Genomic DNA, 26981 nt, shown 5'->3' with positions numbered 1-26981 from the left:
ATCAAGTAGCTTTTGGAATAAAACACCAATTTTTTTAAAATTAAACACTATCTAAAGATTTGCATCGAAGCGTTTATTTTTGATAGTGATTTTAATCACTGTCAGATATCATTATACTTGATCCAACTATACCACGTCACAACTGTGCCGCGACCCCCCTGTGCTGGGTTCTGTTATTTCATTTTAATACTTTTTTTTTTTTAATTAAGCACTATCTAAAGATTTGCATCGAAGCGTTTTTTACTACCATATGACTCACGAGATTTATTTTGTTTCTTCAATACATAATAAATTTGCATTACTTCTGTATTTCAAAAGAAAATAAACATATTGTAAATACAATTGCATATAATTGTCTTATTTCTACACTTGAAAGTTCATTTATTATAGAAGGCAATAATGTAAAAATTGATAGAATTAACTAGATTCAAAAGTTTAGCTCATTACATCTTTTGTTATTACAAGTGATATTTCAAAAAAAATGTTTTATTGTGTATAGTAAATAATTTTTTTAAAATAAAATTTGAGATAAAAAGTGAAACGTTCACGTAATAAACTTATGTTTAAAAAAATTAATTTGAGATGTCCGTAAAAAATTGTATATTAAAGTTTAAAGAGAATATTTAAAAAATAAATAAATTTACAAAACAAATAAGAGGTGTTATATATGTTATTATATAAAAAATAAGTGTTTTAAGTATAGACTTTTATGAAATGATACATTATGTTAATTTTTTTTTAACTCAATTTGAAACAATACAAAAAAAAAATTGTATGGAAAAGAATAATCTTTTATTTTTAAGTGCTTTAAGTTAGTTTTTAACTGGAAAAGCAAACTTTTTATATGACTAATTTAAATTAACAATTGTGATTTACAGGACCAGTTACACATTAAAACTTTATTAGTACCTTGATGCAATTAATAAAACAAGTAGAATAGTTAGAAGACAAATTTGCTAAATGCTCGAGCAATACAATTTAACCACTGTCAATTTTGTGTTAAATATGCAAACATATTAATGATTATGAATGGATTTTAATTCAACATATAAGATATTTAGAATATATAAAAATAAAATACCAATAATTTGAGTATTAATTCATTATTCTTATTCTTTCAAAATTTACCGACCTATTAAGTGCCATCGCTGCTATATTATGGGACAACAACAAAAAAAAAAAGAAAGGTTCCTTTGAGAATAATCTGACAAATTCAACCTAAAAATTTAAAATTTAAAATCTAATATAATACAAGCCGGTTGGAATTCAAAGGATCTGAATTTATTAACTTTTTGAACATTGATGAGTATTTATATTTGAGTACGCTTGTTTAATTTATAAATTAAGCAACAAATAAAATAAATAATCGTTTGTGAAAACATTCTAAAAAAAAAAGTTTAGGACTGAATACTTCTAACAATTAATTTCTTTTTATAAATGCGTGCGTAAGTATAAATTAAAAAAACAATTTTGTGATATATTTTTTTAAATAATTAATACAATTAATTAGTTATAAAAACTGTCATTATCATGGAAGTTAAGAGTAGAACTCAAAAAATACAATGTAAATAACGCTATCTTTATATTTGCAGGAACAATCTTTTTTTTTATAATATACTACCATTATTCTTAACTGATTAAAATTGTAAAAAGTATTAATCAAATCGAATTGCATATACTGAATCGGGTGGGTGTATCAAAACATATCAAACATATATTTCTATAGAATTTTCAAAAATAGAAGTATACTAAGGCTTCTTTAAAAATTTTTAGCATTTCAATGGCTTCTAAAATTGAACATATATAATCAAAATGTCATATATTTTTATTGATTGATCACAAAAAATTTTTTTTTAATTGGCATACGTTCTACGGAGAAATTAGAATCTCTCGTTTTAACCTTTACGTTCTAAGATGAAATGAAGATTTTTTACATTGAATGAAGTTTTTAAATGTGAACTAGAACCCTACCAAATTTGTTTAGTTAGGGCTAATTAATAATTAAGTTCCCGTGAACAAAAATAGAAATATATCAAAAATTATGTCTACAAAAAAAAAAAAAAAAGGTTGACAATAAAATAAAATAAAATAATTAAACAAAAATCAAATAATACAATAAACATCACAGCCACGGTATTTGAACAGATCTATTAATTTTAATTAATATAAAAACTTTTTAGCGTTGGCTACAAAAAAAAGGTAATGCATGCTCTCCACACATAAAGATTTTTAAATTTATAGTACATTAAAAATAATTAATAAAAATACAGCCTATCGCATAAATATAATTAAATAAAATGATATCCAATCTCTGAAAAGACTCATGTGATGGTCTGGATGCTTCACCGATAACAATTGGCTACTAGTCGTTTTCGAATCTACATTAAATATAAAAACGTGTCCATTCTATCTCAGTGAATGACAGAAGGATTGAAAAAGTACCAACACCATTCTAACGACGATTTCAAATTGAAAATGGTCAGTTTTTTGGAGAAAGATCAAAACCCATAAACAATTCGAATTTAATTGTATTTATTCTCCTTGCTCGCCTTATCTAACGGTTAGTGATACAAATAAGTTGTTGACACCATTGTAACAAAAAAGGTTCAATCATGTTTCTCTTACGCGATAAAAGAAAAAAGATGAACAGACAATCACAAAAATTATAGGCAGTTTACTTTCGAATTTATGACATTATAAACGATCAGTTTTTTAAATTTTTACTTTAGGCGTATAAAGGGGAGAAACATTTTTAAAATATAAAATTTTTTGTGAAGTATATAGAAATATTTTTATTTAAGGTTGCTAACTTTTCTCCATTGTATGTTTAATTAGCATCTATAAAAATGTTATAAATAATAAATATGCAAGTAGATACAGAAGAAAATTATTGTACAAATATCAATGATACTTTACTTTGCCACAGGGGATTCATTATAGCAACTTTTGCATTAAATGTTAACCTTATCAAATTAACTTTTAAAAATACTCCGGAAATACTCCAAATTTATATGTTAATTTAATATGTTAAATCAAAGTTTATATTATTTTATCTTCTATGTGCAAATGACCGTGGAAGTTGTATATGTGTCTTAATTTATTTGTTATAAAATATTTTTTATGTTCATCCCTTATGTGTTATAAGGATGTCAACTTAATTTTTTTTAATGATAACATACATATTTAATTAGCTTATAAAATAGAAAATGTAGAGATAAAAATAACTGGTCGATAACAACTTTTGAATTAATGTTTCAGAAGTGATTAACATTTTTTACCTAAGGAGGCGAAAGGAAGAGTGAGGCCAAGAAATATCTAGTGATAAAAGAAGCAGTACCCGTGCCTCACCTCCAATCAATACTTTAAATTATTAAAAATATATATTAAAAGAATTGGTGATCAATTTTTTTGGGGGGGTTAAATTTTACTATTTTTCATGCAAAAAATAATTTCTATACCATTATGCATGTAATTTTGCTAAACTTCTGGTCGGACTGTGCCCGCCTCTAACATCCTTGATTGAAAAAATGGCGCAGCCCATTCAAAAAAAAAAAAACTATCTTCTAATGACTTATAATTAAAATTTATCCTTATGCCTTTGGAAGTATTTCAATTTTATAACTGAAATAATAATTAACTATCGACGGTCAGAATACTCAAATTAATTTTCTTTTTTTTTAATAAATCTATATTTACAATTTTGATACATGTTTGCTATAGAGATAATAAGTATACAACACTTAACAACTTTTTATAATTTTTCCATAAATATTACATTATTGACAATCAATAATATACTAGTTTCTAATTGCTATAATAAGTTTTTATTAACAAATTATACTCATAAATCATAAAATTTGTAATTAGGAATAATTAAGGAAATAGTAGTTGATCTTGCATTTGGAATAATTCAAAAATTTCTTCCAAAATTAAACACTTTCTACAGATTTGCAACGGAGCGTTTTATATTAGCGTGCAGATTTCATTTGCACCTGTCTAAACTATATCACGTTCCGACTTTGATGCGACCTCACTATGCTTGGTTTTTTTTTAATCAAAACTTTAAAAATATTTTTAAAAGCTTAACATAGATCTTTAACAATAATAGTTTTTTGTCGGATTCAATTTGTAGGGCGAAATGAGACTTTTGCTCTACTGTATTTTGATAAAAAGAAACTGTCACCCATTTTCGGCTCTGCTGCACCTGATCTAGTCTAGTCATGCTATTAAGATCACCCAACAGTAAACCAGGGGTCTTGATAAACATTTCCTCAGTTATAAATAGAAGATTTTTTTCAAATATTTTTTAATTATTATTAAGTTAACTACTTTTTATAAAGATAAATTGTTACATATAAAATGGACTGTTTAAATTTATATACAATTTGTATAATTGTTTATTTTTCAATTAAAAAAATGTATACAATTTTTTTTAATCTAAAAATTGCTATAATAAAAATTTATCATTAATGGCTTATATTATTTAAAACTAAAAATACAATGTTTCAGTTAAATTATTATTTAACTAAATAATATTTAATTCATAAAATACGAAAAAAACATGTGTACATATTTTGAGAACAATATTACCAACATCAGTGGTAAACATATAATATGTTGAATTAATGATTTAAAAATATTATTAGTTTAAAATGAAAATAAAGTATTTTGTTACCAAGCGACTTACTAGTTACTTTTAAATTGCCTGCAATGTCATATTTATGGATTTTTTTTAGCAATTTGCATGTTTACAATAATAGTTGTTATAATAAATATATATGTATATAGAATGATTAATTTTGAGTAAGACAATAATTATAAGTCTAATGTGATATTTTAAACAGTTTTTTTTAATCTGTACTTCCAACACCTCAAGTTTTAAAATAAAAGAAAATGTTTTCAATTTTTTTCCTTGTCATATCACAAAGTTGTCACAAAAGCGGTAACGTATGACAACAATTAGAAATAAAATAAAGTTAGTGTTAACTTTATTTTATTTTATTACGGTAACATCTTATTAATCTTATAATAATAATAATCAATGAAAAACAAAAGAAGTCTTTTTTATAAATAATATATATATATATATTATGCACTTTATTACATGAGTGTAAATATAACGATATTGTTAATCACAGACTGATCAGCGGCCGCCGGACTTGATTGGTATTTATGTCAATGCCGACGGTCGCCGATAAGCGACAAGGCATCTCGGGTTTTGTTAATGTGCAATTTAGGTAATGCACGGTCGGTGTATTACCGTCTAGATCCGAGTGATATCTAAATCAGTCCGATGGTAATACCCCGGCCGTGTCAAAGTTAAAATTATTGGTACTCATTTAAGTAAATTAAAGTTTAGAGTTATCTTTGAGGGAATGATTAAATATGACTTGATTACTTGGAATTGCATAGTACTTTGAACCAAACCTTTTTTCTTAGAACAAAAGTTAAAAATGATCAATATTTCTGAGAAAATGAATGTTTTCCTTAAAATTGATCATATAGAAAAAATCAATTTTAAATGCGACTAGAATGATGAAAAATCAACATCCAGTTTGTATATTTAAATATGTATATATAAATATTTGTTACAAATAAAATACTTTCAGCATACTATTTTACCTGAACTAATTTTTAGATAAGTTGACATTTTATGTATCTTGTCAACTTATACATACAAGAAAGTCGGAAAACCAAATCTGTCATATCACATTGAAATAACTGCAAAACGAATTAAATTTATTCCAATGGTATTTCAGACATCGTACGCCAAACGATCAAGGTCAAAAAGGCTTATTATACTTATGCTTTAAATTACCGTTTAAAAGTCCATTGTGCAAAATGCATTTTCTTAAAATAGACCAAGTGTAAGTCGTATGTAAAGGGAAGGTTGGATGGATCCGAGGGAGGACAGAGTATAAATCTGTTCTACTTGTCGACGCGCTACCCGTGACGAGATGCCCTTTACTCACAATATTAGTGGTAGTCTGCTTTGCAATTTCAATACAAAAAGGTGCTCGAACATTGTAACGGCAAAATCGTTGTTTTTAACTACTGTTAGTTTATTTAATAACTCCTTATGGGTAAATTTAATTTTTACTTAAATTCGAATAGACTTTCGATCGACATGATTCTAATTAATAATTATTGTGATCATTATTAAAAATACATTTCCTGTATATGGTTTCTTTTGTACTTGCAAATTACGTTAAATGAAGGAATTCCCCGAAGTTTTGTGTTGCTGAATTTTTTTTCAATAGGTAAGGTCCATGACTTACATAGCTGGTGACATATTGCATATTTTAATTAAAAATTTTAACTTCTGCGTTGTGTGGTAAACTTTTTAAAAAGCCAATATCATATTAATTTTATTACTATATTTATTTTCAAAAAACAATTATATGGTGTCTATTATTAATTAAATAACTCACAAAAATTAATATATACATAAATTGAGTGGAAGTTAAGTATAAATCAGCATTTATTTCTTAAATCCTTTCTGTCTTAAGTTTAGTTTTATTTAATATACATTTAGTATATACACACATGTATCAATCGAGTTTCCGTTTAAGATAATATAAGATTATAAAAAAAAATATTTAGTAATTATTTATAATTCTTAAAGTAATTCCTCGGAAATGTACACAATGAAAATAAATGTTATTTGTACAGAAATTATGTTTTGTAATTGTAGTTAAATAATTCTAAGTAAAATAGCTTAAAATAAGATATCGCTGTAATAAAAATAAAATTTTAATTCATATCATAAAAGTTTTTCAAAAATAAAAAATATATATTTCTTAATGAAATCGTATTAAAATTAATAATATTACTGGCTCATCATTTATTATTACACGAAATAAGCAAATTGCAAACATATATATATATATATATTCAAGGGTATATTTAAATATTTATAAAGGGGAGGATACCAAAGAAATTTTTCAATTGACCTGCTAACATGAAAATTTTTGTAACTACTTTTTATTTATTTGGAACTAACAACTAAAACAAATAAAAAAAGTCACAAACATTATTCCATTAACAAAGTACCGTCAATGGATGGCACATTCCGTTATATCTCTCTCCCTAAATAGGACACTGGTCTATAGTAAGTTACACAATAAATTGAAGCTATTGATTAATAGAAAAACTATTATGGGCTTCTCTGAAATTTTTTTGGGGTTAATAAACACGTTTACAACAAAACCCTTTATTTTTCAATACAAAAATATTTCCTATGTTTTATTACGTTTTTTAAAAAGACATTTATAAATTTATAGATGGCCATATCGAATGTTAATAAATTAGTCAGTTAATTAAATCAACTTGGTTGATCCCTTAAAAAATGACTTTGGTATGCCTCTGATAACATCTATTTATAAAGTTAAAAAAATTTATTTGAATAATAACTTGCACTTAAAAATTGCCTTACTAGGTACTATAAATGAATTTATGTTATTCATATTCTAATATTATATTTATTCTCTCTCATATATTCTCAAAATATACATGAACAAATATTTAAAAAATTACTTTGTGACATTATGTTGATCATATTTCAAATGGAATAAATTATTTATTATATTTCTAAGATATTTTTATATTATTTATTTTGAAATATTTAAAAAAATTTTTTTTTTTTTTTTTATTAGCTTTTATTATGAAAATATAATTTGACAATTACATAAGAAGTAGATTATATAGTATTAATTAGCGTAATGAATTACAGAAATAATTAGTGGTAATTAGTATAACAAAAGTAAAGCATGTACAATAAATTATAATATATAATAAGGTAGTGTTATATAGTGCAACTAACGCTCAATATAAAATGAATAATGTAAAAATATATTATAGGAATATTTAGAAAATGGTTATACATCAAAATTGCTATATGAGAGTTATAAATTTACAAAAATAATATTTAATAATTTAAATTAAAAGATAAATGTTATTTATTTATTTTTTAATTTATGTTTATATTTATTCATATTAAACGGAAAACTTTGTAAATGTTTTCCTTAATTTAATTTTGAATGTTTTAATATAATGTTTTAAATGACTGGCTACTTTTCAGTGGCGTATTTAGAAACTTTGTATAGGAATCAAGACAGTTTTAAAATGTAGAATAGGGGGTAATTCACCCCTCCACTAACCCCCCCCCCATACTATGGCTATATCCATGAGTTTGGACTTCATGATCCTCACTCCTCCCTAATTCTCCACTGCTAATATTAATTCTTTTGGCATTTGCATTTAAAAAATTAAAAGTTGTTATCGTTTTAAAATTTAGTTTATAATAAGAAAAATTTTACTAAAATAAAACTTAAATTACATAATTTAAAGTCATTATTTTATCATAAATAACAACAAATATGATGTTTTAGTAAAATTTATTCTAAAAGAAATATCTCAAAAAAAAAACCAGCACAGGGGGGTCGCGGCATAGTGGTGACGAGGCATAGTTAGATCAAGTATAATGATATCTGACAGTGATTAAAATCACTATAAAAAAAAAACCCTTCGATGCAAATCTTTAGATAGTGTTAAATTTTAAAAAAATTGGTGTTTTATTCCAAAAGCTACTTGATCTGCTGATTCCTTATTAATATCCTGATTAAGGTAAAGTATGTCGAATGAAAAAGGGTTTATTAAAAAATATTATTTGTCATAAAAAAATTGTGTGGATCCATAAACTTTTCAATAAGTTATAGCATTATAAAGTTAAATATAATATAAATAATAAAATCGAGAATTTTCACACGAAAAAAACATTCGGTAGCTATTTTCGCCATGAAGACAAGTCCAGAGGTCAAATTTTTTTTTTTCAAATTAAAGTACATTACATTAGCTTTAATTTAAGATATATATAAAAGTGTCAGACCTTCCGGAACATTTTCAAAAGTTAAGTTGAAAAAGTTAATTTTTTGTGAAAAAGTTGTCATTTTAAATCCCCCCCTGTGGGCAGGTTAAGTGTCGATATAAAAAAAAAAATGTACCAAATGATAAGTAAAGACATCAAGCATCTATATAAAAAAAAATTATATTGATATGTTCATTTTTGAAAAAGTTAGAGCATTATTAAGTTAAAAATATAAAAAAAAATTATTTTACAAAAATCGTAATTTTTTATTAACTTTGATGTCAACTTTCACCACGAAGACAAGTCCAGAGGTCAAATTTTTTTTTTCAAATTAAAGTATATTACATAAGCTTATAAAAAATACTCATAAAAAATAGTATTACTCATAGAAAAAGTATGTTGATACATGCATTTTTCAAAAAGTTATAGTATAATAAAGTTAAAAATATAAAATACAAAATCGAAAATTTTCACACAAAAATAGCATTTGGTAGCCATTTTCACCTTGAAGATAAAATAAAGTCCAAAATTTTTTTTTTCCATGATAAAGTATATTTCATTAGCTTTAATTTAATATATATATATATATATATAAGTGTCAGACTTTCCGGAACATTTTCAAAAGTCAAGTTGAAAAAATTATTTTTTTGTGAAAAAGTTGTCATTTTAAATCCCCCCTGTGGGCAGGTAAAGGGTCAGATATAAAAAAAAAAATGTACCAAATGATAGATAAAGACATCCTGCATCTATAAAAAAAAAGAATTATGTTGATTTGGTTATTTTTGAAAAAGTTATGGCACTTTTAAGTAAAAAAAATTGAAAAAATTTCGAAAATTAGCGATTTTTAAATTTGTAATTTTTTTGGAGGTTTCCCCCTTTTACGGGGAACGAGGGAATTTTTTTCAATTTTTGAGGGTAATGTCTTCGACTAGATACGATTTGTGATCTTTTGACGTATCATTGAAAGAAATCGTTTCGGTGAGAGCTGAGAAAAAGTGGTAACAGACACAAAAAAAATAAATAAAAAAAAAAACACATCTTAGTAAAACCAATACCTTCTCAGCTTCGCATCGAAGCTAAAAGATGTTCAATATATTACTTTAAATAAAAAAAAAAAATAATATCATAAAATTAATCATAGTTAGAAGTCTTAAATATTTTATGAGTTCATACATAAGTACGCTATACGTAATAAATAAGCGTTTTTCGTTTCTATGAATAGTTATTTACTAGTAGATTATCATTTATATTAAAAAAATTACAATGCAATTTTTAAATTTTTAATATAAAGTTGCTATTTGTGTAAATTATCTGCAGTAAAACACTTTCTAAAAGTAATATAAGCTAACATTAGTGTTTACATTAAATACAAGCTAAAAAGCTTAATAATTCATTCAATAATATTAGATCACTTTAAAATAAAATGGTTCTACAGCATAAAATTTCATATTTCAGTGAACCGTTTTTAAAAGTATAATTATAATACATTTAATGGAACTTAAATTTTTATTTTAGCAAACTCACTATTTAATGGGCGTAGTAAATTTATTTAAAGTGGTTAAAAAGTGATAAATGATTCGTATTTGTTGATAGAAATTTCGTTAGAACTTTTTTTTCTAAGGTTTTGGTGAGGAAAAACAACCTATAAGTCGTCGTGAACTGTAAACTTTCGGTCAATAGTCGGCGCCAATAAAACATAGTTTTTATCTGTGGCAATATAATTAACGACACTGTAAACAAGTGATATTTAAATCTGATTTTTAATGTTACAAGAATATTGATCTTTAAATTTATACAAAACTAAGAAAATGCAAACAACATGTCAAAAATAAGCATAATTGTAAATAACTCTGGATATATCATATTGTTACTATTAAATTTTATTTTAGCTTCGATGCGAAGCTGAGAAGGTATTAATTTTACTATGATGTGTTTTTTTTTTTTTTTATGTCTGTTGCCACTTTTTCTTAGCTCTCACCGAACCGATTTCTTTCAATGATACGTCAAAAGATCATAAATCGTATCTAGTTGAAGACATTACCCTTAAAAATTGAAAAATTTTCCATCGTTCTCCGCAAATGGGGGAAATATCCTAAAAAAATTAGAAATTTAAAAATCGGTAAATTTTGTCATTTTTTTCACTTTTTTTTCTTAAAACTTCCATAACTTTTTCAAAAATAAACAAATCAACATAATTTTTGTTTTTACTAAAACCTTAGATATTTTCCTTTCATTTGATATCATTTTTTTGAAAATCTAACTCTTAACCTGCTCATTGGGGGGGATTTAAAATAACAACTTTTTTACAAAAACTAACTTTTTCAACTTAACTTTTAAAAGTGTTCCGGAAATACTGCGTCCTTTAAACATATATAAAATTAAAACTTATTTTATGTATTATAAAATGAAAAAAAAAAAATTTGTCCCGACGACTTATCTACTATGTGCAAATTGCTGTCAAAATTAAAAAAAAAATGTAATATTTGCGATAAAAATCACCTTTTATAAGGATATTTTTTGTACTTAAAACTGCCATAACTTTTTGACAAATGAACAAAAAATAGGAGTAAATTTTACTTTTGGAATAAAAAGTAAAGAAATATACAACTACTTTAGTATTTTTATAATAAGATCTCCGTAAAAATTACAATATTAAATTAATGAATATCAATTTCATACTAAATTTAATTACTATAATTATTATTTATTCATATATTATATTTATAAATCAAATAACTAATCGTGATAAAATTAAGGGAATAAGATATTGTTGCTTTAGAAATAATCTACCAATTTCTCTAAATGAAACACTATCTACAGATTTGCATCGAAGCGTTTCTTATAATAGTGATTTTAATCACTGTCAAATATCATCTATACTTGTCCCATCTATGCCTTGTCTACACTGTGCCTCGACTCCACAGTGCTACCGTTTTTTTTAAGCTATTAAATTTATTAAAATATTCATAAAAAAATCATTTTTTGTGATATTCAAGTAAAACATAAATAAAAATTTGTGTTTATGCACATAAAACATCACCTCCTGTTGTTTTTATATAACATTATTATTCAGTAAAGAACTAAAGCCATAAAAAATGATAAAAAATTAAAATTTTTTTAATTCTCCTAAAAATTTTATAAATGCCCTATTTATGTACGAATTTTTGATACTGTATGTACTTCTTGTGTGTTAAATTAACCTGTACATTAAAAGTATCATACTGATGTATGTAAATTTTTTATCATTTTTTACAGTGTAACAGTTATAAATTTTCAAACTTCCAAGAAAAATGTGTGGTTAAGTTACAAACAGGAGTCAGATTAAAATGTTTGTATTCGTTTAATATTTGAATATTTCATATTGTTATCTTATAAATAAGTTTAACGTTATTCAATATTTGAACGTTATGTAATTTTATATGTGTTATAGTTACAAATACTACTCATGATATTTTCGACTCTTAACTGATGGGATGATGACCTGGTTTTATACCACTCTTTTATCAATAGAGTACACATCTCTCATTAAAAAATATTGAGAGTTCGCATAAGTGGATTCAGTTTTTTTTTCTACTAATTATTTGAATATATTGATTAGAATTTAACACTCAATATTTGCAAGGACTTCTTGTAAATTTTACTTACACAAAATGTATATTATGTATATTTAAATCTCTTATAGAAAACTTTGTTTCATGATTTTTAAATATTAAAGTTTTGTTAAAAGTAAAAGAATATGAAATTGCTAGAAACTGCTTTATTTTTTCATTGACTTGCACTTTTAAAAATAAACTTTCCAATATTCACATACATAATCTGGAAATTTTTAACGCGTACAACGTAATTGAAATTTTTAATAAATTCTATATTTGTGTTGGAATTTTTGATACTTTATGTCAAAACTACGTTACTTATGTGTAAAATTAATGTCCATATTAAAAATATCATACTGACGTATAAGAATTTTTGCATTATTTTTTACAGTATACAAAAGATTAAAAATTAAAAGTTACTTTACTGATGAAAAAATATTACTAAAAAATTTATATGCAATATATTCAAATTAACAAGAAAAATAATAATGAGTTTTGAAATTATATATATTTTTTTAATTTAGGTATAGTGTAAACAAATACAAAAGAACAAATACAATGAATTAATTTGTACCAAACAACTAACAGTGATATTATGACAACCAATATGTCTTCTCCAAATGCTGTTTGTTCTGATGAAGTATGTATTTTCCATTTGAATGGCTGCTGATATAAACAGTCATAGTCAAATTACTTTTTTTATTTTTTATTTTTACTTCTTAAAATTAAATTTTTTAACTACAAAAAATACTGTTATAGAAATTGAACTTAATATTTACTTATATAAACATTTTATTAATTTATTTTTTGTAATATTTTTGTAACTTTCAACATAGAATGCAAATAAAAAAAATAGCTACGATACTTTAATAAATTTTATGCGATTAAATTTATTTTATTTAGACATGACATGACATTATAGAATTATTAAAAAATGTTCCATTGTTTACCATACTTACATTGGCACTAAAATTATTTCAAAAGTTACATATATCATGATGTACTAATACTATGATTTTCAAAATAAATTTAAAAAAAAATGGTAGTAAGTATGGCATAGTTGGGAAAAGAATAGATGTTATCCGACAGTGATTAAAATTACTATTAAAAGAAATGCTTCCATGCAAATCTGTAGTTATTGTTTAATATTAAGAAATTAGTGGATTATTCCAAAAGCAAAAGTAACTCCTATTTTTTGTTTAACTTCGACTACCAATTGCACATAGAAGATAGGTGGTTGGGACAATTTTTTTTTACTAACTTATAGTAGGTAACTTCAGCTTTAATTTAATGTATATTTAAAAGACGCAATGTTACCGGAACATTTTCAAAAGTTAAGTTAAAAAAGTTCTAATTTTTATAAGTATTTTTCAAGTTTTGAACGCTCCTAGTATAAGGGGAAATTGTTTGATTTAAAAAAAAGTATATCAGATGCAACAAGTATATATAAAGTTGATTTTTGTAAAAGAGTTGTTATTTTGAATCCCCCCTGTGGGTAGGTGACGTGTTAGAATTTCAATAAAATTATATCAAATGAAAGGCAAATACCTAAGGTTTCTATTAAAAAAAAAATGAAAAAAATGTCAAAATTTACTGATTTTAAAGATTGTAATTTTTTGGGTGACTTTGTCCATTTACAGGGAACGAGGGAAATTTTTTCAATTTTTAAGGGTAATGTTTTCCTCTAGATATGATTTGTGATATTTTGATGTATGGGGTGAGCTGAGATAAAGTGGCGACAGACAAAAAAAAAATACATCATAATAAAATTAATACCTTATCAGCTTCGCAACGAAGCTAAAATAAATGGTGATTTATTATGTTGTAAGTATTTATAATTCCTAATTAAAAAAGGTTCAAATGAAAAAATATGTAGACTTTACTGAGTTAGCTAGTCTATAAGTTAAATCAAAATAATCTTAACTTTAAATATATCAATGGATTGTTTTTCTAAAACAAATAATGATTTTTCCTTTTAATACAAATACTAATAATAATTATTATAATTTTTAAATAAATTGGTATCTTGTAAAAATATATTTTTATGTTGAAAAGACACGTATTAGTAATAAAAAGATAGTAAGTTAAAAATAATCGATTAACTGAATGTTTTGAACTTTTTTAATAAAATATGTTAGATTATACAAATACTATCTCTTAACATTATGAATGTAATATTTAACTTTTCATAATGCAATTGCTTTTTAATATTACAAAATGATAAACACATGGAAATATGTTTATACACACTTTATAATAATTTATTTCAATACTCTTTTGAAAGAACGTGAAATATTTTTCACGCCAACAACATGAAATTTTTATTATAAAAGCAATAAAATATGTCTGTATTAATGTTTCTACACCATTGATAAATATTTTTTTTCGATAGTATATATGTATCAATCTTTTCGTTACTTTGACTGGCACTAAGCCATTAAATTTCTCCTAAAATTATAATTATTTTGAAACAAAAATGTATTTTGTTTATTAGTAGTATTATTTGGTTTTTGTGTTAAATATATCTTAAGTCTATCGCATAAGGGTACTAACTTTATTTTTTTAATCAAAATATACATATATAACTAGTTCATATATTAGAAAATTAATCAACTAAAAACATGACTAGCCGATAAAACCTATTTAACCGGTACTTTAGGAGTTCTTAACATTTTATATATAGTCTGAAGTTATGTTGTTTTTTTTCACGACGCATTATTCAGCCGCACTAGCCTCCCATCCAGATATAAAATTAACTGAACCACAGTGTGGAATTTGTTATTGACTAGTCATTTTTTTAGTTGGAATAAGAATTTGAAACAAGAATCTATAAGAACTGGTTCAAAAACATTTCTTACGGAATAGTAAAGAACCCAACCGAAATCCCAATTTATTTTTTAAAAAGCTCTTTTAACTACCGAACCCTTACCAAAAACTTTACACAATAAGATCTGTATTTCTTATATTTTTATTTTAGGGACCTATTTAAAACCGGTTTATAAAAGCCCCAAGGTTACAACCTCTGGTTGAATCATTTCCTATAATATGAACTAGTTAAATATCTAATATATATATTAACACGGCCGCCGGGGATTGACGGCCGGTTATAGAAAATGTACCGGAAGTCATGTGAAAAAAAGAGGCACGGTAAGGGATTAGAACTCGCGCCCAAGGCGTCGTTTAGACAAACCTTACCACTAGGCCACCGTGCACTTATGATTCAGATCCCGATACACTTTCATTTAGGTTGATAACGTGATGTGCGGCTGAGGGAAACACGGTTCCGTGTCAATATCTATTACATAAATATGTATATTGCCATTTAAAAAAATAAAATTCAAACTCTTATAAGGAATAAAACATAAAAAAATATTTAACCGATTAAATAAATCAAAAAAAAAATTCTATAGATTATTATTATTTTAGAAAAATCTTATTGTCAACAATAAATAAATCACTTTATATTTCCGTAACACGAGCTACAAAAAAATCATATTAAATATGGAAAAATAGATTCAAGGGGACACAGATTATCTGATAAAATAAAATAAAGTTAATTCAATAATTGACATAATTTTAAGAAATAAAATTTGAACATCTTTTTAAAAATTAAATAACCATTTAACTAAAGAACAGTATAAAAATATTAGTTTGCTGTGTCAGGTATACTAGTTTAAGTCATTTTAATAATGTATCAATATTATTTGACAAAAAATAGGATTAGAATAGTAGGCCTGATCAACAATAAAATATTATTAAAATACTAATAGTAGTATTCTAACTTATTAGTATTATCTTAGTATATTAACTAAAAAAAAAATGTATGCATTGAAAAGTTTTTACCCAATAAAAAGTGTAAATTTGATTTAAAAAAAGTTTCAATACAATTACAGTTAGTAGCCCAATTACAATTACTAATTTTAAAATATTTCGAGTTTTTTATTATTTTATTACATTTTTATCATTTAAAATTAAAAATTTTTCTTTGATATATTTTTTTATCATTTGTTTGTACTTTTGTTTTTAAATTTTTGTCTGAACTTATGTCATTCAATTTACATAAATGAATTTTTATTAGTCATCCGTAAATAAACTGTATATTTATTCAAATTTAAAAATATTTCAAAAGCTTTTGTAAAATACGGTTCCTTAGTTATATTCTGACAACATTTCAATTAAACAGCTTTAGGTGAAAGATGCACTGGTCAAAATTTCATAATCTTCTGTTATAAGTATAAATTTATCTTTTGTCGTAGTATCCTGCGGGACGCCTCTCAAAGTAGAATGAAAACTATGAAAAACAATTGACCAATAATTCCATATTTCTTAATATGAAAGTTTCTTTTCACAAATTACAATAACTTGTTTTGAAAAATCCTCCTAGAAATTAATATCAAAGGGCTTACATTCTATCCTAAAAAAATTCGTAATAGTTTGTAATCCAAAATTAGGGGCTCCAGATCTAATTTTATCGACAGCGTTAAGTCAACTAGTATTTATATAGGCACGTTTCGACAATTATTTAACGAAAGTTTGTTTAAAAGTACCTAACCTGTTTTGAAAATCGATATTTTTCAATAAATTATTCATAAATGATAGTATAATATTAAAGGAATACCATGTAAAGTGTAATATGTAAATTATGATCTACAGGTGATCCATTTAACATTGACCAGCAAATATCTCAAAAACTATTTATTATTTTAATAATTTTTTTTTAAATTATTTTAGTTACATAAAACTAAAAAAACTAAAAAACTAAAAAAATAAACTAAAAAAAAAATTATTAAAATAATAAATAGTTTTTGAGATATTTGCTGGTCAATGGTAAATGGATCACCCTGTACTGTGATATAGGCAAAAGTTAGGTCATGCAAAATTTTTGTTTTTGGAAAAATGTACCCAATCTTACGTATCACGTTTTTCATTGTATAATCTTTAATATTATAATATCTTTGGTGGTACAATAGTTTATTGTATGATGTCATTATCTCATGCTGGTTAAGTATGATCCGGGTACATTTTTCAACATACGTTTTTCCGAAATTTTCACATAACTTGTAAAAATTGTTCGATTTATGTATAATAAGTACATTACTATAGCAACGTATTAAACAATAGAAAATTAAATTAAATAATAAGTTGTTGTAACTTGGCATTTTTAGTAGTTTTTCTACTAGTAAAATATGAGCGCAGAAATTATTAGAGACTTTCTAATTCTTTCTGGCCATGTGTTCATTGTCATTGGAAGTGTCGGCAATTGCGTTCAAAAGAATGTAAGGCTCGTGTAATTACGAATATACCAGCACGTGGAGCAGAAATAATAAATTTCAAAGACGTCGAAAAACCCCTTATGAACATCCATTCAATTACAACGAGTGAAAAACGAAGAAGGTTAAGTTGAACTTGAAAAGAAAAGCCAGGGAGTATTCCGAATAGTCGTTTGCTCAATTACTTCGTAATGAGTTAAGAGGTCTTTTTCTAGGTGTGCCATGTCATTTAACTACGAGAAATAATACATCGAAGGCACAAGGAGAGGGCGTCATCATAACTTACACCCGAATTATATAATAAATTCAACTAAAAATAATTATTATTATTTAGTTTTGAGACTTATTGTAGTAGATTTTTTGTTATATGTTTAGAAAAATTTTGCAGAATGTAGGTCATGTAGAAAATGGTTATGTACCGTTAAATAAAATATAATATATAATAAAATTATTGTCTTGAAATATTTTATCCATATAAAATCTTGAATTCAGTATACATTTAAACATATCCTATCCTTTGGTAAGTCATGTTGGAATCCAAATAAAAAAGGAATTTTCAGAAATGTTCTATTTAAAAACATAAACACAACAATCTAGTACTATATATTTATCCTATAAAAATATTTCCGCCAAAAAAAAGATTTGCTTAAATACTTTAAATCATTAAGTTATTTGGCTTGAATTAGAAAAAAATTATATTATTAACTAACAAATCCATTTATTTCTGGTAGTTGATTTTATTTTAGAGGGACAGTATAACCGAGTTGATAAATCGGCGGTGCATGACGTGCATTTATTACTAGTTCAATACCGTTTTTTGGCGAATAACAAGGAAAATAATAGGACTACTAGTCATCCCTTTCATGGACAACAAAATAAACTTAAGTCTCAAATTATAAGCGGTTTTCGCATTTCAAAAAATGCCATTATAGAATAATTGAAAAAAATCACTTAAAAATAAAAAATACATGATTATTGACCATATATAATAAGGACTAGTGGTTGACCATCACTACACAACAAAAGAAATAACTTTAGCTTTGTTTATAAAAGAATCATATTCAAAAACAAAACTTTAACAAGCATTTAAATTCATTAGTCATTTATTAGATAAAACTTAAGTTAGAAAGAATTGTTAACAAAATAAATATTTTGCAAAAACATTGAAAATATAATATTACACTATAAATTATTATGAAATTTTTCATTAATAAACAATTCAATATATTAACAAATACTCAATCTGAGAACAAACATTATATTTTTTCTAATTGTTGATGCATCGGAGAGTGTTTAAATATTAGTATGTCATTCTGGAAATCTTATTTCTGGTTGAGCCATAGTATGCCTATATGACAGCTACTCTACTATTTTATTTTACATAAAAAAAATAATGTTCGAAAAAGTAAAACTCAAGATTGAAATGAAGTATAACCATAATTATTTTTATAAAAAGGAATTACAAATAAATTTTGATTAAAGTCTGTTGATTATGATTTTATTACGACAAAAACAGTAGCATCAATGTCTATACACATGTGATGTATTCGCAATTTATATATTTATACGCATAGTTCTTCATTGAATGTAATTTCGTGATTCTTTAAAAGAAGTAGTGAGCAAACAGTACGTTTAAAATTTGAAGGTGGTTGTTTACTGTTGTTTATTTTATCATGCATATAAACGTGAATAAAAATAGTTGTTGTTTCTGTTAATACTTTAAGTATAATTAGTCTTGTTTCCCATGGATACATTTATTACACCAACTAGACTTAATTAAACTAACTGTAATAAAATTGCATTCTCAGAGTTAAAAATTAGCAAGTAAAAAGTTATAAAACGATAAGAAATCTTATGTTCTGTATTTAGAACTAAATATATACGAAAATAAAACTAAAGTTTGAATAATACTTTTGAAAGTTACTATAAAAAAAATGATATAATAATAAAGACAATAGTACTACACAACATATACTTTAAAAAGCTACAACAGATTAATGTTTTGATAATTATTACTAAATTTCTCATTTCAATATAGAAAAGGAAAATTATTTGTAAGTTTGTATATTCAATTTGTGTTTCAGGATATAAAATGTCATTTTTCAGGGGACGACGAAACAAAATTAACCAGCCCTCTATTATATTTTTCTTACGGGATGATACTATCAGTAATAGGAATTGTGGGATTAGTCGGAAATGGTTTGGTGTTGGTAGTATTTACCAGGTAAGAACTAAAATATGAACAAATAACAAGTTAAGCTACAAATAACATGAAATATACGATTCTAATTATATTAATGCACACTATTAGCATTAATTCATTATTGAATAGAAAGAACTTAAGTTGTTGCGGGACCGATTTGTTATTGTTTTCGATAGTCTCAAAAGCAAGCCTTTACATTTGTTAAATTACATTAATCCACTAGATAACCATTATAACAAAACTCACTTTCAGTCTCTTACATTTTGCCCGTATTTGTTTTAAAAGGCTTGAAAAAATGTCAAACCACATTATTATAATAATTTAGTTTATTGATAAATTAACTAATTAGTATAAAATTTAATTAAATAAATATGTACATGTCCGTAATGAGGAATAGATATTTTACGCAATGGAAAACTTTAGATGTTATGAGTTAAGGTTAATTTAGAATAACCATTAAGAAAAATGTTTTTCCAAATCATAAACAATATATATAATAAATTATAATACGGTGTTTAAAAGATTATTCGAGTGGATATAATACCGTTAATAATGAGTAATACTCCACTATAATACTAAAATATTGTTTGGACTAGAAAATTTTATGCTATGGTAAACAACTTATTTAACCGTTTAATTGGGGTCTCGTAATCAAAAACTTATCAATACAAAAGCTAAATTAATTATTAAATGTTAGAAATTGAATACATTTGTTTCGAACGTACCATTAATTGAAATATTCATAGTTACTTAAAAATAATAATGTAAAATATCTTGAAATTTTACTTATTGTATGAGAGACCCAAACATATTATGTAATTTATTAATAAAACATTTTTTTTTATAAAAGTCATACATTTATTCATGTGAGCATTTCTCAATAGTATAAATAATTTTACAAATTTAACAATAGTTTATATTATATTTTTAGTGAAATTCAAAATTTTAAATATTTTAATGTAGAGTATTTTGAACATTATATTAGCAAAATATTAATTTTGAAGTTTAAAAACTTTTTGCACGTTATTATTAATAAAATTCTGGGTCTGCCCTTGGTTGATACTGAGACTTAAATAATTATATTTTTAGAATAAGAAAACTAAAAGGGCCGTTTTCCACCTTTGTTTTAAACCTGGCGTCTGCTGATTTTGCTACATCTATACTGCATTTTATGCCCGTTGTTTCATCATTCAAACAAAAATGGATTTTCAATAACATAGGTAAGAAATATTAAAATTTGTATTTGCTGAGAATTATTATTACTAACAATTAACTTCCAATTATATATATACATGTGTATATATAAGTAGTATCTTAAATATTTAGTTTTATATAATCGGCGTAGATATAAAGAATATAGATCTTAAATATACATAAACAACTTTATAGCCGGAAAAAATATGTATAATAAAATGAACTGTCTGTTCATTACGAATCGTCAATACGACATAGTATACTACTTAATCGTGAGTGAGGTAATTTATAATAACTGAAAAAATGTATGAACAAACAATTAGTTATTAATAAGCAACATTTAACTGTGGGAAAACAATATATATATATATATATTTCTTTAAACTTTATTGATCAAATAATTTAATGTTTCCTATTCTTTTTAAAACTGATAAGTCAAGTAAATCATATAAATCAAGTTAAAAAAACAAAATGGATAATTATAATTTAATATTTAAATACACTTAAAAAGTTGTCTCTCGTCATTTATAAACTTTCTGTAATCCTGTATTATTATAGCTCAGAAAACCTCTTGAAAATTTAAATAAAAACAATGTATTTTAGTTTATTCACTAATTAAAATTAAAATGTAGTGCAAAACTCGCAAAACTCGAATCATATTCTACTTAACTCTCAATAATTCAAAACAATTTCGTCATTATTTAAGTGTTAAAAATATCATTGTATAATATTTGGTCATTAACTTACATATTTCTATTACTTAATTATTTGATCGACATAAATTTTTCTCTTCAAAAAATGTAATAAATATAAGTAATAAAAACTGTATACGGTTTATCTTAGGATGCAACATATACGCTTTTGGAGTCGGCCAATTTGGCTTGGTATCTATAGTTACTCTTTCGACTATTGCTGTTGAAAGATACATGGTGATAACAGCAAAGCCAGTCCCTGGATCGTGGAAATTAACACGACAAGGTGCATTTAAAGTATGTACGAGAAATTTATAAAACATTTATTTGCTTAATATTATTTAATATTAAATTTTCTATTTTCTCTATATTGTTTAGACATTTAGCGTAGTTAAAACATTTTTTTCAGTTAGTTAATAATTATGTTTAAAGTAAAATGTTGAAAATTAATTTCAATATCTATGAAAAAATAAATGGGTACGTAGTGTCCCGTAGTAGATTATTCAGTCGCCGCCTTTGCGCTGTTTGCTGTTAGTTTCCGGATGGGTGACCATATGAAAACTTTAACGGTGGCACACACCTTGACCTCTAGCTGGTTCGTTCAGTTAAAATGAAGTTGCATCAGATCGATATCCGGTGTAAAAATTCTGCCTAATAAATAAGGTAGTGCTGATCCCAAAAAGTTAGGGATAGAGTTCCGAGCCTCTATCCCTAACTTTTTGGGTTCAGCATGATAATTGAAATCAATTTTCAGTAAAAAATTAAGAATAATTTTTACGACTTTTTTTATAAAAGAAAATTAAAAACGGTTACACTAAATGCTGGTTAACCAAATTTCCAATATTAACAATAGCTATTGTTACTGCAGCTATTATTATTTCGTGTAAAAATTAGATTGTTTCGATTTATTAATAATCATGTAATCATATAAATTGTTAATTGTAATAAATGTATTATATGTTTAATTTTTTAAAAAGCACATTGACAATACATGATTGTAGATTTTAATATTATTCATCTAGGTATGTACAATTGTTTGGATTTATTGTTTAATGATAACAGTACCTCCACTTCTTGGTTGGTCCGAGTATGTTTTAGAAGGAATCGGAACATCCTGCTCATGGAACTATACAACTAGAACGCTTTCAAACCGTTTATATTACATCTACATACTCTTCTTCGGATTTTTATTGCCAGTTTTAATAATTGCATATTGTTATGTATTTATTGTTGTATCAATATTAGATCATAACAAAGAAATGGCCGATTGCAATAGCAGCATTAGATCACAAGGCTCAGGCGAGTTAAAAAGAAAGTATTTTTCTACTGTAAATTTAAATAATAAATAATCAGATAAAAATCAAATTCTATGAGTATGATGATAACTTACTGCCATGTTCTGAATTCTAACCTTACTTATACTTAAATTTTTTTATAACACTCTTGTGTTGCTTTCAAAAATACTTGCTTTTCTGAATTCAATTTATTTATCTTAAGACCATTTATAAAACCCAACATTATCATAGGTATGAGAAAAATCATATAAATTTTCCAGGAAAAAACTATATTTTGCAATTTATCTACGAGTTCTCTTTCTGTCATATACTATTGGCTATTGATTCAGTGAACAATATTTTTTGTTTATAATAGGATTTTTCTTGACCGTTGTCTAGCGTATTTTTTTTTTTAACTAACTAATGTTATTTACTTTGCTCATGATTCTTATTTGATTTTATTATTAACTGTATATTTTATTTATACTTAAAATTTCTTTTAAAAATGTATGGATGATAATTTCTTAATAACATTAAACTTTTTTCAACTTAAAAATATTTTTCCATAATATGTTTTTTTTTTTAATTTGTTATTAAGGTTGACCACGGGAACTAACAAATATTTTACAGTTCTTATCTAAGTTTATTTAATATTATAAATTTATTCCAAATCGAAATTAAGCCAAATTAAAAATCAATGTTTAAAATATTTAAGACTCAAAACATATTGGATAATTAAATAACAATTTTTTTTATAATTAAATTAATTTCTTAATTAATTAGTTAATTTTATACAAATTAACACAAATGTACAAATTTATACAAAAAAATAATAACATACAAATAATTACTAGAAAAATATGTATAACTGATATATAATTTTTAATATTTTTAATTTCAATGATTAATCATTATTTTTAATTAAAACTATACTTTTTTATGCAACGGATAAAAATTTAGACTGCAGATTCGAAATAAGAAAAAAAATTATTATTTTTATAACTTTTTAAAACCATAGTATTATAAAATAATATACGATTTATCACATATTACAAAGTCAGCATTGAGGTTAAACTGTGATAGTAACTGAACTATTTATTATGATACAAACTCATATTATGATCTTGTAGGACACTCCTTATGAAAACTTTCTTTATAAATTTGTATTGTTAGTTTATTTATAGTGAATATAAAAACTATTAAGGAATTAACTCTCAATTCTCTTTTAAATTTGAAAACGTACGTCTAAATAGAAGTAATTTTTTGTAGAATATCAAATTATCTACACCATATATAATTTTTTTTATTGCATCATAAACTTTTGTTTGCAGATAGTTGTGATAATAAATTTTCATTAAATGTGCCCAGGCGAGATCAATCTATGCCTATACGATCAGCTCTAAGAACCTCTTATATAATTTTGATTTTGATAGCATTATTTATGATTGCTTGGACACCATATGCAATTGTTACAGCTATTGGCCAATTTGGGGAAAAAACATTGTTGAAGCCATGGATATCTTCACTACCTGCAATATTTGCTAAAGTAAAATTTACTAAATAATTATATTAAATTAATCAATCATAATATGGCATAATATTAAATATATCATCTGTGAAATTTAGATAATAAATACTAAATTCACTTGACGGTATAGATGTAACAATGTAAGATATTAGGCAAGCTAATTTCTCAATAAAATTAAAATTTGCTGAATATAAAGTAAAACTGGAAAAATATTCAAAACTTTTAACACTAGAATAAATATTGTAGGGGAATTAATACATGAAAACTAAAATAATTAAAGTGGATGAGTTTTAAAGTTTTGTAAAAGTAATTGAGATTCGTTTCGCACAGTTCTTTGTACACTTATTTCAAAATTTCTCATAGTTAAATTACTACACTTGATGCATCATCCATAAAAACTACAAACTAATATCACTGACAACTCTTAAGCTTGTATGTAATTGTATATAACCAAGATACATGAAAACTGCCCCAAAATAAAACAACTTTTAGGAATAATTATGTATGTTTTTTAGATTCATAAATGGTTATTCTTGAATATTTATACTAGTGATATTTTAGATACATAGAAATGTAAAATAAAAGAAAGCAAAAAATCCACCGAACAATTTTCTAGTTACGTCGACGTCTAATATATTTTATTTTACTTTTTTTAATCTCATATCATGTTTTAATTTTTGTATGGAATTATAATGTATTTAAGAGTTTCACCCTACTTTTAAGTTAAAACTTTTTAAGAATTCATAAAAATGTATATTTTACAATTTAAAAAAACTTTCATTATTAGTAATTGATATTATAATATCAAACACTAATATTTTAGTTTATTTTATTTAGTATGAATAAATAAATCAGACATTGATGTAGACTTTTTTTTTTCGTGTTTACTATTGATCTTTATCTTTACAACTTAGACTATTTAACATTAGTTTCTGAAATATTTTATGTATTTTTTGTTCACTTTGTAAAATAAAATAAAACAAAGGGTTTATAGTAACACTATATGGAGTAATTTATACTTTGATTTTATTAACTTTGTTTTATTATTTACCATCTTTGTACTATCGTTAAACATGAAAAAATTATATATATATATATCCGTACATTGGCGATTTTTGGTAAAAAATCATTGAAAATGTTTTAGCCTTTCAAAGATTACTTTTTTAAAACTGTTCTAACTTTTGGCATTGATTCAAAGCTGAGAAGATATTAATTTTACAATGATATGTTTTTATTTTTGTGTCTATCGCCAATTTTTCTCAGCTTTCATTGGACCGATTCTTTCAACGAAACGTCAAAATATCAAAAATCAGTTTAGTTGAAAACACTTTCCACGTTACCTGTAAATGGAGTAAATCCAAAAAATTATTATTTTTAAATCGTTAAACTTTGAACATTTTTTTCTTAAAATAGTCATAACTTTTTGCAAAATGAACGAATCCAAATAATTTTTGTTTATATAAATACTTAGGGTATTTTCCTTAATATTATTTACTATTAATAGCTTTTTAATATAGATATTAATTTGTACTATAATCTATTAAAATCCACACCTATTATAATTATAATTTTAATTATATTATTCTTCAACCAGGCATCTGTTGTGTATAATCCAATAGTATATGGTTTATCACATCCACATTTCCGAACATCAGTTAAACAATTCATTTCTGGATATACGACGGCTGGTGAGAGTCACGCAGATTTTTGTACTCCCGGGCGCAATAATCGATTGACTACTGCAAATTATCTAAATAAGTTAGCTCTATTCGCTAATCAGACTAATGACAGGTCTAATATAATTGAACTGAAGTGCGTGCGACATCGGACGACTCAAGGAGGTACCAACTCAATGTGTTTGGATTACTACAGCGAACCAGACTGCAGGTTGGGTTTCATTGTACACTATAAAAATAAAAAACATTAATAATGAAAAATAAGTAGAATCATATGTTTATACTTACTATAGGAGCTTAACATTGACTATGGAACCAAACAAAAGAGAGGCAATCATAAAAATCGATAAAGTTCCATTCAAAGTAGTATTATCGTCTGTCAAAAGTAAAAGCATAAATAATAAAATTAATTCAGGTTAGCAACCATAATATCTAATAAAAGTTTGTGTTTATACAGTGTACCATAAGGTTTTGTCATCTTTAACAACTTTTGATCTAGCGATTATATTACGGCTTACTTTTTTTTAAATACTATTTACTGTTTTGGACTACTTTAAAAGCATATTTTTATTATTTGTTTAATAAGATAAAAAGTTAAAATAAAATTGATTTTTAGCTTCGATGCGAAGCGGAGAAGGTATTAATTTTACTGATGTGTTTTTTTTTTTTTTTTTTTTTTTTTTTT

General features: G+C 24.7%; 1 protein-coding gene across 8 annotated transcripts in view; it reads left to right on the top strand.

Annotated features, from left to right (window-relative positions):
* The window catches only part of LOC126902971 (rhodopsin, GQ-coupled-like), a 35244-nt gene that overhangs the window by 6274 nt on the left and 1989 nt on the right, over positions 1–26981 (top strand). For 2 of the 8 annotated variants that reach the window (XR_007703385.1, XM_050680808.1), the window contains exon 5: positions 879–1251. Coding sequence is in view for 6 of the 8 variants with exons in the window: in XM_050680802.1 (XP_050536759.1) it covers positions 13055–13099; positions 19814–19953; positions 21022–21152; positions 21970–22115; positions 22841–23117; positions 24424–24638; positions 26215–26507; positions 26590–26711 (1369 nt within the window). In the remaining 2 variants the exon portion in view is untranslated. Of the gene's footprint in view, positions 1–878; positions 6261–12121; positions 12195–12296; positions 12418–12983; positions 13100–19813; positions 19954–21021; positions 21153–21969; positions 22116–22840; positions 23118–24423; positions 24639–26214; positions 26508–26589; positions 26712–26981 lie in introns of those variants that run through there. The other 6 variants (XM_050680802.1, XM_050680803.1, XM_050680804.1 and 3 more) reach the window with 6 other exon arrangements.

This window comes from Daktulosphaira vitifoliae, unplaced genomic scaffold (assembly GCF_025091365.1).
Source record: "Daktulosphaira vitifoliae isolate Bord-2020 unplaced genomic scaffold, ASM2509136v1 Scaffold_3, whole genome shotgun sequence".
Lineage (NCBI taxonomy): Eukaryota > Metazoa > Arthropoda > Insecta > Hemiptera > Phylloxeridae > Daktulosphaira > Daktulosphaira vitifoliae.
This window is presented reverse-complemented; position numbering and strand designations above follow the sequence as displayed.